The sequence below is a fragment of the Oncorhynchus clarkii genome, chromosome 5 (assembly GCF_045791955.1).
Source record: "Oncorhynchus clarkii lewisi isolate Uvic-CL-2024 chromosome 5, UVic_Ocla_1.0, whole genome shotgun sequence".
In the NCBI taxonomy this organism is placed as follows: Eukaryota; Metazoa; Chordata; class Actinopteri; order Salmoniformes; family Salmonidae; genus Oncorhynchus; species Oncorhynchus clarkii.
Genome location: NC_092151.1, coordinates 2918997 through 2936558, shown reverse-complemented (window position 1 = coordinate 2936558; position 17562 = coordinate 2918997). Strand labels below are relative to the sequence as shown.

General features: G+C 44.9%; 2 protein-coding genes across 5 annotated transcripts in view; both read left to right on the top strand.

Moving 5' to 3' along the window:
* Positions 1 to 4216, top strand: part of LOC139408259 (FSD1-like protein) — a 77922-nt gene extending 73706 nt beyond the window's left edge. Inside the window, exon 13 of one of the 4 annotated variants that reach the window (XM_071151941.1) lies at positions 763 to 4216. In XM_071151941.1, the coding sequence (XP_071008042.1) occupies positions 763 to 885 (123 nt within the window). In that variant the 3' untranslated portion in view covers positions 886 to 4216. The remainder of the gene's footprint in view (positions 1 to 762) is intronic. The other 3 variants (XM_071151944.1, XM_071151942.1, XM_071151943.1) reach the window with 3 other exon arrangements.
* Positions 4217 to 8179: 3963 nt separating this feature from the next.
* The window catches only part of LOC139408258 (ribitol-5-phosphate transferase FKTN-like), a 45418-nt gene continuing 36035 nt past the window's right edge, over positions 8180 to 17562 (top strand). Inside the window, exons 1-6 of the mRNA XM_071151940.1 lie at positions 8180 to 8244; positions 11346 to 11974; positions 12054 to 12110; positions 14014 to 14214; positions 15260 to 15537; positions 15917 to 16049. Coding sequence (XP_071008041.1) covers positions 11873 to 11974; positions 12054 to 12110; positions 14014 to 14214; positions 15260 to 15537; positions 15917 to 16049 — 771 coding nt within the window. The 5' untranslated portion in view covers positions 8180 to 8244; positions 11346 to 11872. The remainder of the gene's footprint in view (positions 8245 to 11345; positions 11975 to 12053; positions 12111 to 14013; positions 14215 to 15259; positions 15538 to 15916; positions 16050 to 17562) is intronic.

Genomic DNA, 17562 nt, shown 5'->3' with positions numbered 1-17562 from the left:
TGAGTTTTGGGTTTCCTGACCACTCAGACCTCGGGTTGCGTTTTGGGTTTGCTGACCACTCAGACCTCGGGCTGAGTTTTGGGTTTCCTGACCACTCAGACCTTGGCTGCAGCTCAGGCTCACTTAGTCTGATCTGTTAATTCTTAACTCACAGGTCTTATAGCCGCGGGTCAGAAGTGGGCGTAACCGCCTTCAGGGCAAGTTCTCTGGGCGTAACTAGTTATGAGGCAAGGTCTGGATTTTACTCAGATCCAATTTAGACAACTAACGTCACATTTCATCTTTACCAAAACATTCTCTTTGATCTGGACATTTTCCACACAACGTACAATTTGCAAACATCACGCACATACTAGGAAAACTCTTAAAGTTACACTGTTTTTCGTTATAACGTCGTCCTTTAACTTTTAATAACATAGCAAAAACAACATTACATTTTCATATTCCGTCTGTGGTCATTACCACCGTTTGTGGCTGACGAAACCTATTGTCCCACAGTCCATTTTATTGCATGTTCATGTTCTGAGGCCGGTTCTCTATAGTGACAAAGGAATTTTGTCTGCTGCCTTAGTTTTACAATAGGTGTGAGGTGTCATAAACCCCCCCCCCCCCCCCCCCCCCATCTCCATACCTCTCCATCTCTTCACCCATGGTGGGTGTGAGAGATCTCTCTGTAGGATTGTGGTCCACGGTAACCTGTTATCTACAGGTATAATGTTGTTGACTATGATAGAGGTTTTGTATTAATGTGATGTGTTCCAGGTTTGGTGTGGTGGACTGAGCCTCAGTACAGGGATGCAGGTCCCTAGTGCAGTCAAGAGTTTCCAGAAGAACGAGAACGGCCTGGGAGGATCCAACAGCAGCCTCAACAGCATGGCCCAGTAGCCCAGACTGACTGGATGCATCTGGAACACCTGTTCCCTAGAACCCTCTAACTCAACTCTGGGGCTCCAGGCCATTTCCACTGTGTTTTTTTCATTGTTCCCCTCTAATCAGGGACTGATTTAGACCTGGGACACCAGGTGGGTGATTCCCCTCTAATCAGGGCCTGATTTAGACCTGGGACACCAGGTGGGTGATTCCCCTCTAATCAGGGCCTGATTTAAACCTGGGACACCAGGTGGGCGATTCCCCTCTAATCAGGGCCTGATTTAGACCTAGGACACCAGGTGGGTGATTCCCCTCTAATCAGGGCCTGATTTAAACCTGGGACACCAGGTGGGCGATTCCCCTCTAATCAGGGCCTGATTTAGACCTAGGACACCAGGTGGGTGATTCCCCTCTAATCAGGGCCTGATTTAGACCTAGGACACCAGGTGGGTGATTCCCCTCTAATCAGGGCCTGATTTAGACCTAGGACACCAGGTGGGTGATTCCCCTCTAATCAGGGCCTGATTTAGACCTGGGACACCAGGTGGGTGATTCCCCTCTAATCAGGGCCTGATTTAAACCTGGGACACCAGGTGGGCGATTCCCCTCTAATCAGGGCCTGATTTAGACCTAGGACACCAGGTGGGTGATTCCCCTCTAATCAGGGCCTGATTTAGACCTGGGACATCAGGTGGGTGATTCCCCTCTAATCAGGGCCTGATTTAGACCTGGGACACCAGGTGGGTGCAATAATGATCAGGTAAAACAGAAACCCAGCAGGCTCCGGACCTCGTGGGGTCAGAGTTTCAATACCCCTGACCTCGTGGGGTCAGAGTTTCAATACCCCTGACCTCGTGGGGTCAGAGTTCAATACACCTGACCTCGTGGGGTCAGAGTTTCAATACCCCTGACCTCGTGGGGTCAGAGTTCAATACCCCTGACCTCGTGGGGTCAGAGTTCAATACCCCTGCTCTATAGGCACTATATAAGGAATAGTGTGCCAATTCAGACGCAACCAATGATTAACTGAACTCGCTCCTGTTCTGACTTCCTGTGCAAGTACAATCCCTTCCTGTTCTTGATCTGTCAGTCAACCCAGAGCCGCCCCAACGCATGAGAAACACTAAGCCTTTTTCTCTGTCTGGCGCTAGAAGAAACCAAACCAGCCTCGCCTTCCCTCCTCACAGTTTAACCAAGCAGCTACAGACCCTTAAAGGAATGAAGATCTAGCCCCGTGGTGCACAACCATATCCCAGCTGCAGCATTAGGGGTTAGGGGAACCCTCTGAACCATGTTCCAGATCTCTTAGGGGATCGAACACCCATAGGATTCTCATTCTGTATCAGGAATGCTAGATGTTTCATCAGGGAATAGACCAGTGCTTTTCTCCCTTGTTTTAGTTAGAATGCTGAGTTTTAGATAAGTCTGTGTCTCTCTGAAGTGTGAAGGTGTGTTTTGGCATGATGAGAAACTCTGTTGATTACTTACCAGCTGTATATTGTCTCCTATATTTTTGTTTTTTATGTATGGCAGTGTGAGTGATTGGCTTAGAAACACTTCCTCTCTCCTAGAGGCTTCTTTTGGTTTGAACCCTCAGTTTCTTCAGTATGCTACTGAACAATACCTTTGACCTCGTGTGTGGTACTGTGTGGTACTGCGTGGTACTGTGTGGGACTGTGTGGTACTGTGTGGTACTGTGTGATACTGTGTGGTACTGTGTGGTACTGTGTGGTACTGCGTGATACTGCGTGGTACTGCGTGGTACTGCGTGATACTGCGTCGTACTGCGTGGTACTGCGTGGTCCTGCGTGATACTGCGTGGTACTGTGTGATACTGCGTGGTCCTGCGTGGTACTGCGTTATACTGCGTCGTACTGAGTGGTACTGCGTGATACTGCATGATACTGCGTGGGACTGTGTGGGACTGTGTGGGACTGTGTGGTACTGTGTGATACTGCGTGATACTGCGTGGTCCTGCGTGATACTGCGTGGTACTGTGTGATACTGCGTGGTCCTGCGTGGTACTGCGTGATACTGCGTCGTACTGAGTGGTACTGCGTGATACTGCGTGATACTGTGTGGGACTGTGTGGGACTGTGTGGGACTGTGTGGGACTGTGTGGGACTGTGTGGTACTGTGTGATACTGCGTGATACTCCGTGATACTGCGTGGTACTGCGTGATACTGCGTCGTACTGCGTGATACTGCGTCGTACTGCGTGGTACTGTATGATAAGTAGTGCTGCTATTTATGCAGCCCTTTCTTCTCTTCCTATGTTCTGCCTGTTAGTTGTGGACCAGGCTCCCTCTCAAATGGCATCCTGTTCTCTGTGTACTGCACTACTTATAGGGAATAGGATGCTGTCTGTCTGTCTGTCTGTCTGTCTGTCTGTCTGTCTGTCTGTCTCTGTCTGTCTGTCGTGTTCTTATCCATGTCTGTCTGTCTGTCTGTCGGTCGGTCGGTCGGTCGGTCGGTCGGTCTGTCGGTCTGTCTGTCAGTCAATGTAAATGGGATACTGTCACCTGGTGTCTGGTGCCTGGTGCCTGGTGCCTGGTGCCTGGTGTCTGGTGCCTGGTGCCTGGTGCCTGGTGTCTGGTGCCTGGTGTCTGGTGTCTGTCACCTGGTGTCTGGTGTCTGTCACCTGGTGTCTGGTGTCTGGTGTCTGTCACCTGGTGTCTGGTGTCTGTCACCTGGTGTCTGGTGCCTGGTGTCTGGTGTCTGTCACCTGGTGCCTGGTGTCTGTCACCTGGTGCCTGGTGTCTGGTGTCTGGTGCCTGGTGTCTGGTGTCTGGTGTCTGTCACCTGGTGCCTGGTGTCTGGTGTCTGGTGTCTGGTGCCTGGTGTCTGGTGCCTGGTGTCTGGTGTCTGGACAATGCCTTTGAAATAATTCCATAAAACAACCAAGCGGGCGGCAGACCGACAAGAAAACATATTTCATCATACGTAACAACATTCTTGATTTAGTTTTGAAATAATCATTTCACTTGACATAATTTAGTTCTCGCTGAATGCTGAAGATGTCACATTGACCTTGATTATTGAGCCAGATTGATTCCTCCATTAAGAAAATAACCGACCCATCGTTTCCATGTATAATGGTCCAACTCTTTTCAATGTTTCGTTATTTCATGTTCTTCTCTATTTTCCCATGCTGCTGTTCTGTGTTGGGTCCTGGGGGGGGGAGAACGACATCCTGTTGTCTTCAAGTGGGACAAACTTTTTTTTGAGTAACATTCACACTTCACATAAATATTTGTTTGATATTTGACGGTGACATCAATCAATCAACCAATCAAATGTATTTATGAAGTCGTCAGCTGATGTCTCAAAGTGCTGTCCAGAAACCCAGCCTAAAACCCCCAAACAGCAAGCGGTGACTCTTTAGATATCTCCTCCTCTTTGTTGAACACCAAATAAACTGTTTTCACCCCTAGCAAAGTGTTTTATCTTTATACCCTAGATTATAAATAATTGACCCCTAAATCTAGTGTGAGGCAGGTTGATTTAAAAAAAAAAATTAAAGTGAAGAATTTCTATGTTTTCATCTTACTAACATTTTGAAATGCAATGAGCTATCTATTTTAAATGTATTCCTCAGATGGTAGGCTAATGCTATTCTAGTGTGACCTGTTATCTTTCATCTATTCTCCTCAGATGGTAGGCTAATGCTATTCTAGTGTTATCTATCATCTATTCTCCTCAGATGGTAGGCTAATGCTATTCTAGTGTTATCTATCATCTATTCTCCTCAGATGGTAGGCTAATGCTATTCTAGTGTTATCTATCATCTATTCTCCTCAGATGGTAGGCTAATGCTATTCTAGTGTGACCTGTTATCTATCATCTATTCTCCTCAGATGGTAGGCTAGGGCTATTCTAGAGATGTATTTTTTAATTTATTTTTTTAACTAGGCAAGTCAGTTAAGAACAAATTCTTACTTACAATGATGCCCTAGGAACAGTGGGTTAACTGCCTTGTTCAGGGGCAGGACAACAGATTTTTACCTTGTCAGCTCGGGGATTCAATCTAGCAACCTTTCAGTTACGGGCCCAACGCTCTAGGCTGGAAGTGGCCAGACGAAAGCCACATGACAGCCGCTTGAAGTTTGCCAAAAGACACCTAAAGGACTCTGACCATGAGAAACAAGATTCTCTGGTCTGATGAAACCAAGATTCAACTCTTTGGCCTGAATGCCAAGCGTCACGTCTGGAGGAATCCTGGCACCATCCCTACGGTGAAGCATGGTGGTGGCAGCATCATGCTGTGGGGATGTTTTTCAGCGGCAGTGACTTGGAGATTAGTCACGATTGAGGGAAAGATGAACGGAGCAAAGTACAGAGATCCTTGATGAAAATCTGCTCCAGTGCTCTCAGGACCTCAGACTGGGGTGAAGGTTCACTTTCCAAAAGGACAACGACCCTAAGCACACAGCCAAGACAACGCAGGACTGGCTTTGGGACAAGTCTCTGAATTTCCTTGAGTGGCCCAGCCAGAGCCCAGACTTGACCCCCAATCGAACATCTCTGGAGAGACCTGAAAATAGCTGTGCAGCGACGCTCCCCATCCATCATGTAATAACCCAGCACCAACAACCAAACCTCGCTATATTTACAGAAAACAACACAACTATTGACACCAGTGCCTGCAACCCAGCAATTAGGTCATCCAAACAACCCAACATTTTGTTGAGTGTAACTTGCAAGAAGCCTTGACCTGTTTGGGGCACATTATTTCTGTACTTAAATTATCAAGATAAGCTAGCTACTTGTTTTAAAACAATGAAAGATCTAATTGTTAGAAAGAATGAATGTATCTGCTACATTTATGAGAATAATACATACATTTACCTACCTTATCAATCTCGAAGACGATATACTAATTTATCACTCAAAAAAAGCGCTATGAAGGGAGCGCATCACAAACATCTTTCTAGGGTGTCTATGCTATCCTCCTCCCAATACAGCCTCCTCCAACACCACAGGTAGGAGAAGGGTATCCATCTGCTACGGGGAAGTTTTACTCTGATGTCAAATCGACTCATATTGTTGCTAGCTAGCTACCTCAGCTGTTGTCCTAGGTAATATGCTACTGAACCGGGGCACTAGCATATTGACATGCATATTTTGTATTATAAAACAGCACCGTATTCCCCTAAAATTACAAGTGTTTGGGGCAAATCATCAGTTAGCTAGGTACCCATCACATGATTTGTGCAAAAATATGATAGCTAACTTTAGCTAGCTAAGCGCTAGCCAGTCAGTCAGTGGCGCCGACAGATTGAAACTGGTATTAACAAAATGTGTTTCACTCTATTACATAAAACATGACATTGCTAACTAAAGTTGTATTTAATACGTTTAATGAATAAGTTAGACACCCATCAGACACATTTGGTAGGTACTGTAGCTAGCTAGATAACTTGGTTTCCATTTCCCAACAGTTACTGGTCTTGTAACTCATGTGTTTACCAGAAACGGCTTCTGGGAAACTGTTTGCCTGATAAATATTATTGTTGCCAAAGGTTTGCCGCAGATTCACCACTAGTGGCAAACGTTTGCAAACTTCTGGCACGTTTTGTGGCACACTGTTTAGTTTGCAGCAAATTTGCCAAAAGAATGCGGGAAGTTTGCAGCACAAAATTCCTTTTTGTAAGGGTATAAGCTTTTTTTTTTTTTTTAAACTGATAACAATCTATCCAAACTGTGCAGTGGCCATTTTAATGAATGGACAGAGATCTGTTACAAAACACCAGAAAACGTAATGATATTGAGAGATTTTTAAGCCCAGCCTTTGATACTGGGTAAACCGACAAGGTAGGGAGTAGAGGTGTCCCCAACTAAAACAAATCTTGGTCCACCGAGTGTCGTCTCTTTTTTTTCGACCTTTTACATTTTCAAACGTGTATTTTTATATATATAAAAACACCATGTGTAAAAATATATATATATATTATATAACTATATGCACTGAGCTTGTCTAATACTTTAAGCACACTGTTTGATTAAATAATTCAGACACAAATGACTCGAGGAAGCCTGACGGCAATTAATTTGGGCCTGGCTCTGACTTGTCGCTCTGTGTCAAACAAAGACCGCTAGTGCCTGTAACCCGGGCAGATCTCTCTCTCTCCGCCCAACCATACGATAAACACTGTTTATGTGCTGAAGCTGCAACATAATTACACAACTGTAGGGCCACTACACTACACTACCCTCTGTAGCGCCTTATGGTCGGAGCCCGAGCGGTTGCCGTACCAGGCGGTGACGCAACCGGTCAGGATGCTCTCGATGGTGTAGCTGTAGAACTTTTTGAGGATCTGGGGACCCATGACAAATCTTTTCAGTCTCCTGAGGGCGGAAAGGTGCTGTCGTGCCCTCTTCACAACTGTCTTGGACCATGATAGTTTGTTGGTGATGTGGACACTTGAAACTCTCGACCCGCTCCACTGCAGCCCCGTCGATGTTATTGGGCGCCTCTTCGGCCCTCCTTTTCTTGTAGTCCACGATCATCTCTTTTGTCTTGCTCACGTTGAGGGAGAGTTCACTGGTTTTCCAAAAATTCTGTTTGAAGGATGCCGGATCTTAATTCCGGGACCGCGAAATGCCTCGTTTCACACTCCCTCATCTGATTGGTCGAGTTGGCGGCTTCTGACTTTGTGGCTGTGATAACTAGTGACGACCAGAAGACTGTCATGACTGGAAGGAAACCAGCAATTATCTCATTAACATCAACTGCTAACCTTTACCTAAATATCCTAACCTGCTACTCGAGTTATCCTAACTTGCTGGGTAAATTCTCCTAATTTGCTACGAAAAATCTGTTTCTGAATTTAATTAGACAAAAGCTGTTTCCATCGAGCCAAGACCCCACCAGACAGCTCAGCCCAGACGGCCTGCCGAGAGCTTCAAAGCGACTGCCTGACTGATTGACAAATCACATTGCATCATAAATACCTACTCAACATTATTTGTAGATCAGTCAGTCACAATTTACCCATGATACATTGCGGTTTTAACGCTCTGGCCAATAAAATGCTTGCACCAGCTGACATGGATTTCAGAGTTTAGCTCAATTATTGTGTGGCTGTTTATTGAATGACTGTTTATTGTAATGTGGGACATATGAGTCAGTCACCTTGCTGTTTTCCTTCACACTGTCATAGAATGTCATAAAACAGACAGAAGAGGTTAGTTATAAATATATTTGGTCAAACTCTCAGAATACAGCGTGTACTCCAGCCCAGCAGGAGGCGATGTGACTAGATGTTTCCTGATGCTGAACAACATCACTGTCCCGGAAGAAGTCAGTAGTTTGTTTAGGTTTTATTTATTTTTGTCGGACGTTGAAGCTACACAGAGACTAAACTGGCTTTGGTAAGTTAACATGTAATTCAGTAATGTTACATCTTGGACCATCATTATCCAGTTAGCTGTTTTTTCCAACCTCGGTTTATCAGGATATAACCTTGTTTGCTGGGCCCACCGCGCCGGTAGCATCGTACCGTTATTGATGTGCGACTACTGTAATATCTTCTCTCGGTTACACTAAATGTAGCTACTTCAAAGTGACGTGTGTTAACATGAAAATCAGTGCTATATTTTCTGCTGAAGAGTAACGTTAGATATTTTATTTTACCTTTATTTAACCAGGTAAGCTAGTTGAGAACAAGTTCTCATTTGCAACTGATAAAGGATAGCAGTTCGACACGAACAACACAGAGTTACACATGGAATAAACAAACACACAGTCAATAATACAGTAGAAAAAAAGTATATATACAGTGTGTGCAAATAAGGGAGTTAAGGCAATAAATAGGCCATGGTGGCGAAGTAATTACAATATGGCAATTAAACACTGGAATGGTAGATGTGCAAAAGATGGATGTGCAAGTAGAGATACTGTGGTGCAAAAGGAGCAAAATAAATAAATACAGTATGGGGATGAGGTGGATAGATGGGCTGTATATGTAACAGTATAGACTTTACGTCCGTCCCCTCTCCCCGACCTGGGCGCGAACCAGGGACGCTCTGCACACGTCAACAGTCACCCTCGAAGCATCGTTACCCATCGCTCCACAAAACCCGCGGATCTTGCAGAGCAAAGGGAACAACTACTTCAAGGTCTCGGAGCGAGTGACGTCACTGATTGAAACGCCTCTAGCGCGCACCACCGCTGAATAGCTAGCCATTTCACATCGGCTACATATACAGATGGGCTATGAACAGGTGCAGTGATCTGTGAGCTGCTGCTCTGACAGCTGGTTCTTAATGCTAGTGAGGGAGATGGGAATCTCCAGCTTCAGTGATTTTTGCAGTTTGTTCCAGTCAGTGGCAGCAGAGAACTGGAAGGAAAGGCGACCAAAAGAGGAATTGGCTTTGGGGGTGACCAGTGAGATATACCTGCTGGAGCGCGTGCTACAGGTGGGTGATGCTGTGGTGACCAGCGAGCTGAGATAGGGCGGGGCTTTACCTAGCAGAGACTTGTAGATAACCTGTAGCCAGTGGGTTTGACAACGAGTATGAAGCGAGGGCCAGCCAACGAGAGCGTACAGGTCGCAGTGGTGGGTAGTGTATGGGGCTTTGGTGACAAAACGGACGGCACTGTGATAGACTGCATCCAGTTTGTTGAGTAGAGTTGGAGGCTATTTTGTAAATGACATCGGTAGGATGGTCAGTTTTACGACGGTATGTTTGGCAGCATGAGTGAAGGATGCATTGTTGCTAGTGTTAGTTTTATTTTTAAGAGCAGTTGGAGGCCACGGAATGAGAGTTGTATGGCATTGAAGCTTGCCTGGAGGGTTGTTAACACAGTGTCCAAAGAAGGGCCAGAAGTATACAGAATGGTGTCGTCTGCGTAGAGGTGGATCAGAGAATCACCAGCAGCAGGAGCGACATCATTGATGTATACAGAAAAGAGAGTCGGCCTGAAAATTGAACCCTGTGGCACCCCCATAGAGACTGCCAGAGGTCCAGATAACAGGCCCTCCGATTTGACACACTGAACTCTATCAGAGAAGTAATTGGTGAACCAGGCGAGGCAATCATTTGAGAAACCTAGGCTGTTGAGTCTGACGATAAGAATATGGTGATGGACAGAGTCGAAAGCCTTGGCCAGGTCGATGAATACGGCTGCACAGTAATGTCTCTTATCGATGCCGGTTATGATATCGTTAAGGACCTTGAGCGTGGCTGAGGTGCACCCATGACCAGCTCGGAAACCAGATTGCATAGCGGAGAAGGTACGGTGGGATTCGAAATGGTCAGTAATCTGTTTGTTAACTTTGCTTTCAAAGTCCTTAGAGATGCAGGGTAGGATGGATATAGGTCTGTAGCGGTTTGGGTCTAGAGTGTCTCCCCCTTTGAAGAGGGGGATGACCGCGGCAGCTTTCCAATCTTTGGGGATCTCAGACGATACGAAAGAGATGTTGAACAGGCTAGTAATAGGGGTTGCAACAATTTCAGCAGATAATTTTAGAAAGAGAGGGTCCAGATTGTCTAGCCACGGCTGATTTGTATGGGTCTAGATTATGCAGCTCTTTCAGAACATCAGCTATCTGGATTTGGGTGAGGGAGAAATGCTGGGGGCTTGGGCGGGTTGCTGTGGAGGGTGCCGGGCAGTTGACCGGGGTAGGAGTGGCCAGGTGGAAGGCATGGCCTGCCTTACAAAAATGCTTATTGAAATTCTCAATTATCTTGGATTTATCGGTGGTGACAGTGTTTCCTAGCCTCAGAGCAGTGGGCAGCTGGGAGGAGGTGTTCTTATTCTCCATGGACTTTACAGTGTCCCAGAACCTTTTGGAGTTTGTGCTGCAGGATGCAAATTTCTGTTTGAAAAAGTTAGCTTTTGCTTTCCTAACTGCCTGTGTATGTTGGTTCCTATCTTCCCTGAAAAGTTGGCTATCACGGGGGCTATTCGATGCTACGCCACAGGATGTTTTTGTGCTGGTCAAAGGCAGACAGGTCTGGAGTGAACCAAGGACTATATATATTCCTGGTTCTACATCTCTTTGAATGGGGCATGCTTATTTAAGATGGTGAGGAAGGCACTTTTTAAAGAATAACCAGGCATCCTCTACTGTTGGGATGAGGTCAATGTCGTTCCAGGATACCCCGGCCAGGTTGATTAGAAAAGGCCTGCTCGCAGAAGTGTTTTAGGGAGCGTTTGACAGTGATGAGGGGTGATCGTTTGTTCCCAGACCCATTACGGATGGAGACTATACAGTACCTATACCAGGGATGGGAAACTTTGATGGTGGTGGGGGCCAGCAATCAAATCTGAACTCATCATGAGGGTTCCGCAGTGGCTCGCAGGTTAGCATACCCACATTCATACCCACCTTCATACCCACCTTCGTACCCACATTCGTACCCACCATCATACCCACCATCATACCCACCATCATACCCACACATGTAGTCAGACTTTGCCTTTCTCTCTCTATCTCACTCTCTCTATCTCGATCTCTCTCTCTCAGTATCCCTGCCATCTGATGAACATGGTTAGAGGGCCACCTCAACACTACTACCGTTCTACCACAGTAGAGGGCCACCTCAACACTACTACCGCTCTACCACAGTAGAGGGCCACCTCAACACTACTACCGCTCTACCACAGTAGAGGGCCACCTCAACACTACTACCGCTCTACCACAGTAGAGGGCCATCTCAACACTACTACCGCTCTACCACAGTAGAGGGCCACCTCAACACTACTACCGCTCTACCACAGTATAGGGCCACCTCAACACTACTACCGCTCTACCACAGTAGAGGGCCACTTCAACACTACTACCGTTCTACCACAGTAGAGGGCCATCTCAACACTACTACCGCTCTACCACAGTAGAGGGCCACCTCAACACTACTACCGCTCTACCACAGTAGAGGGCCACCTCAACACTACTACTGCTCTACCACAGTAGAGGGCCACCTCAACACTACTACTGCTCTCCCACAGATGACATCTTTGGCTCTGCTGTGCCAAAGCAACTAAGGAGGACTGATGCTTCGCTTTAACAAAACAGCGGTTCTGGCCCTCCTCATCGCTACCAGCTCTGTTTTCCTCCTATTCCAGCTCTATCACTACAGACAGCATGTCTCTCAGGTGAGTTGAACTTGACAACCATAAGTTTGCTGTAAAAGGTGTGTGTGTGTGTGTGTTTTAACTTTTGATTTCGTTCTAGAATGGACCACATATGTTTGGAAGGACAGTTCATCTGTCAGGAAAGGATACTCAGTGGGTAAGCTCTTTCTAGGCTAGACCTTCTAGTCCATGACCGTTTTCCCCACAAATAAGCAACACAGTTGAAGTCGGAAGTTTACATACACCTTAGCCAAATACATTTAAACCCAGTTTTTCACAATTCCTGACATTTAATCCTAGTAAAGAATTCCCTGTTAGGATCACCATTTTATTTTAAGAATGTGAAATGTCAGAATAATTATTTATTTCAGCTTGTATTTCTTTCATCACAATCCCAGTGGGTCAGAAGTTTACACACACTCAATTCGTATTTGGTAGCGTTGCCTTTAAATTGTTTAACTTGGGTCAAACGTTTCGGTAGCCTTTCACAAGCTTCCCAAAATAAGATGGGTGAATTTTGGCCCATTCCTCCAGACAGAGCTGGTGTAACTGAGTCAGGTTTGTAGGCCTCCTTGCTCGCACACGCTTTTTCAGTTCTGCCCACACATTTTCTATAGGATTGAGGTCAGGGCTTTGTGATGGTCACTCCAATACCTTGACTTTGTTGTCCTTAAGCTATTTCGCCACAACTTTGGAAGTATGCTTGGGATCATTGTCCATTTGGAAGACCCATTTGTGACCAAGCTTTAACTTGTCTTGAGATGTTGCTTCAATATATCCACATAATTTTACTACCTCATGATGCCATCTATTTTGTGAAGTGCACCAGTCCCTCCTGCAGCAAAGCACCCCCACAACATGATGCTGCCACTCTCGTGCTTCACGGTTGGGATGGTGTTCTTCAGCTTGCAAGCATCCCCCTTTTTCCTCCAAACATAACGACTGTCATTATGGCCAAACAGTTCTATTTTTGTTTCATTAGACCAGAGGACATTTCTCCAAAAAGTACGATCTTTGACCCCAGGTGCAGTTGCAAACCGTAGTCTGGCTTTTTTTATGTTGGTTTTGGAGCAGTGACTTCTTCCTTGCTGAGCAGCCTTTCAGGTTATGTCGATATAGGACTCGTTTTACTGTGGCTATAGAAACTTTTGTGCCTGTTTCCTCCAGCATCTTCACAAGGTCCTTTGCTGTTGTTCTGGGATTGATTTGCACCTTTCGCACCAAAGTACGTTCATCTCTAGGAGACAGAACGCGTCTCCTTCCTGAGAGGTATGACGGCTGGTGTTTATACTTGCATACTATTGTTTGTACAGATGAACGTGGTACCTTCAGGTGTATGGAAATTCCTCCAATGAATGAACCAGACTTGTGGAAGTCTACAATTTTTATCCAAGGTCTTGGCTGATTTCTTTTGATTTTCCCATGATGTCAAGCAAAGAGGCACTGAGCTTGAAGGTAGACCTTGAAATACATCCACAGGTACACCTCCAATTGACTCACATGATGTCAATTAGCCTATCAGAAGCTTCTAAAACCATGACATCATTTTCTGGAATTTTCCAAGCTGTTAAAAGGCACAGTCAACTTAGTGTATGTAAACTTCTGACCCACTGGAATTGTGATACAGTGAATTATAAGTGAAATAATCTGTCTGTAAACAATTGTTGGAAAAATTACTTGTGTCATGCACAAAGTAGATGTCCTAACCGACTTGCCAAATCTATAGTTTGTTAACAAGGAATTTGTGGAGTGGTTGGAAAAACAAGTTTTAATGACACCAACCTAAGTGTATGTAAACGTCCCACTTCAACTGTATTATCAAATCGTATTGGTCTCGTACAAAGGGTTAGCAGATGTTATTGTGAGTGTAGCGTGTAGCGAAATGCTTTTATACAGAATGACTTTCTGCCAATCTTTGAATATAATTTATGTTGGGTTAAAATGATGAATAGTCTATTTGAGTAACCTGTTAATTTCCAGTCCTCTGAGCCATATGTTAAAATGGGTATGTTGTTGTTGTTGATGTTGTTGTTGAATCGGAACCCTGTCGACTAATACAGCAGGTGGTGAAGAAGTTCATGGGTCTGGTCCATAAGTACAACATGCCAGTGTTCCTGGTGGACACAGCCTCCCTAGGCCTCCTGTCTCAGGACTCTATGCTGCTGAGAGACAGCCTGGTTAAAGAACCCCACTGTACTTTCCTCTGCACTAACAGAGACGTCCTCACCTTCGCTCTGCTCAACAACCTTTGGAAATACGACGTAAGGAATTAAGTGACACTCGGCTATAGATAACAAGAGCTAGATGTAGAGCTGTAGAGCTATATATAGAGCTGTAGAGCTAGATATAGAGCTGTAGAGCTAGATATAGAGCTGTAGAGCTAGATATAGAGCTAGATATAGAGCTGTAGAGCTAGATGTAGAGCTGTAGAGCTAGATATAGAGTGAGATGTAGATATATAGAGTGAGATGTAGAGCTAGATATAGAGTGAGATGTAGATATATAGAGTGAGCTGTAGAGCTAGATATAGAGCTAGATATAGAGCTGTATAGCTAGATATAGAGCTGTAGAGCTAGATGTAGAGCTGTAGAGCTAGATATAGAGTGAGATGTAGATATATAGAGTGAGCTGTAGAGCTAGATATAGAGTGAGATGTAGATATATAGAGTGAGCTGTAGAGCTAGATATAGAGTGAGATGTAGATATATAGAGTGAGATGTAGAGCTAGATATAGAGTGAGATGTAGATATATAGAGTGAGCTGTAGAGCTAGATATAGAGTGAGATGTAGATATATAGAGTGAGATGTAGAGCTAGATATAGAGTGAGATGTAGATATATAGAGTGAGATGTAGAGCTAGATATAGAGTGAGATGTAGATATATAGAGTGAGATGTAGAGCTAGATATAGAGTGAGATGTAGATATATAGAGTGAGCTGTAGAGCTAGATATAGAGTGAGATGTAGATATATAGAGTGAGATGTAGAGCTAGATATAGATATAAAGAGCCGTAGAGCTAGATGTAGAGATATAAGAGCTAGATATAGAACTGTTTGTCTAATAACGTGCTCATTTGATTCTAAGCAGAGCTTTGTTTTCATTATAGTTGATAACGTCATTGTAGTGATGTGTTTGACTCCTCTGACTTGTCCACTGGTTATTTGAGCAGAAGCCTGGGTTGTATTCATTAGTACACACCGTAGCCTAGATGTTTTTCAACGGAAAATGAACTATTGGGACACGTTTCTGTCCTTTTTCTTCCATTTGGTGCCAAATGAACACGACTCTGGTATCTGTTGTGATCAGGCTGGTTTGGTGACGGCAGCTGAAGAGAAGGGCTTTGAACTGTTGGAGGTGCGAGGGAAAGACCCTCGATTGGTCAGCATGGACGACCTATCAGGAAACGAGATCCCCCTCCACTTCCTGTTCCGTCTCCAAGGTTACGTGGTCCATGTGGTGGTCCTGTACGAGCGCAGCGGGAACTACCTGTGGCATGGCGTCCTGCGACTCAAACCAAACATGGACAGGAAGTTCGCCCCCTTCAGAAGGCTGGACTATGGCCGCAACGCTGGCGCCTATGACAGGTAGGTAGACACCAGGAGTGTGTATTCATTAGTTTTGTATTCACATAGTAGCACACCGTAGTAAAACCTTTTGAAACAGTACTTTTTGCAACGGAAACAATAGTATCTTATTGGATAAGTAAAAGTTAGTCCCGTCCCGTTTGGTTTCTAGTGAATACATCCCAGCCCTTCTTTCCGCTGTACCTGCTTCTTCTGTAAAACCTCCTTAGAATAGTCCAGAAACCACATCGGAAACGGTCAAACGTGCTCTTGACAAGTCGTACAGTACATTATAACTGCATCAGACTGCGTTCTACATGCAGACGCTGAGTATTTGTCAGTAACCACAGGAGGCTGGAGATTGCAAGAAAACTTAGCTTGGTTGTTTCTCTCCCGTCAGGCCAGAGCTGGTACTGACCACGTTGGACGGGCTGGATGTCCGGATCCCCAGGAACATCTCTGGATTCCTGACTGAATATTCCCAGGCTCGTTTTCTGGAGTGTAGATACAGGGATGCACGCTCCTTCTTCCAGGTCTGTGGTTTCATGTCTCACTTTCGTAGCGTGCCTCACTGTTTTACAAAATGTTGTCACGTTACAGCCTTATTATAAAATTGATTAAATTGTTTTTTCCCCCCCTCATCAATCTATACACAATACCCCATCATGACATCACAATACCCCATCATGACATCACAATACCCCATCATGACATCACAATACCCCATCATGACATCACAATACCCCATCATGACATCACAATACCCCATCATGACGATACCCCATAATGACATCACGATAATGACAAATGACAAAGCAAAACGTTTTTTTTTTTTTTTTATGTGTGCTAATTTCTATCACATTTACATAACTATTCAGACCCTTTACTCAGTACTTTGTTGAAGCACCTTTGGCAGCGATTACAGCCTTGAGTCTTCTTGGGTATGATGCTACAAGCTTGGCACACCTATATTTGGGGAGTTTCTCCCATTCTTCTCTGAAGATCCTCTCAAGCTCTGTTCGGTTGGATGGGGAGCATCGCTGCACAGATATCTTCAGGTCTCTTCAGAGATGTTCAATCGGATTTAAGTCCGGGCTCTGGCTGGGCCACTCAAGGACATTCTGAGACTTGTTCCAAAGCCACTCCAGCATTGTCTTGGCTGTGTGCTTAGAGTCGTTGTCCTGTTCGAAGGTCAACCTTCGCCCCCAGTCTGAGGTCCTGAGCGCTCTGGAGCAGGTTTTCATCAAGGATCTCTCTGTACTTTGCTCCGTTCATCTTTGCCTCGATCCTGACTTGTCTCCCAGTCCCTGCTGCTGAAAAACATCCCCACAACATGATGCTGCCACCACCATTCTTCACCGTAGGGATGGTGCCAGGTTTCCTCCAGACGTGACACTTGGCATTCAGGCCAAAGAGTTCAATCTTGGTTTCATCAGACCAGAGAATCTTCAAATCAAAATCAAATCAAATCAAATTTTATTTGTCACATACACATGGTTAGCAGATGTTAATGCGAGTGTAGCGAAATGCTTGTGCTTCTAGTTCCGACAATGCAGTAATAACAAGTAATCTAACTAACAATTCCAAAACTACTGTCTTGTACACAGTGTAAGGGGATAAAGAATATGTACATAAGGATATATGAATGAGTGATGGTACAGAGCAGCATAGGCAAGATACAGTAGATGGTATCGAGTACAGTATGTACAAATGAGATGAGTATGTAAACAAAGTGGCATAGTTTAAAGTGGCTAGTGATACATGTATTACATAAGGATACAGTCGATGATATAGAGTACAGTATATACGTATGCATATGAGATGAATAATGTAGGGTAAGTAACATTATATAAGGTAGCATTGTTTAAAGTGGCTAGTGATATATTTACATCATTTCCCATCAATTCCCATTATTAAAGTGGCTGGAGTTGAGTCAGTGTCAGTGTGTTGGCAGCAGCCACTCAGTGTTAGTGGTGGCTGTTTAACAGTCTGATGGCCTTGAGATAGAAGCTGTTTTTCAGTCTCTCGGTCCCAGCTTCGATGCAC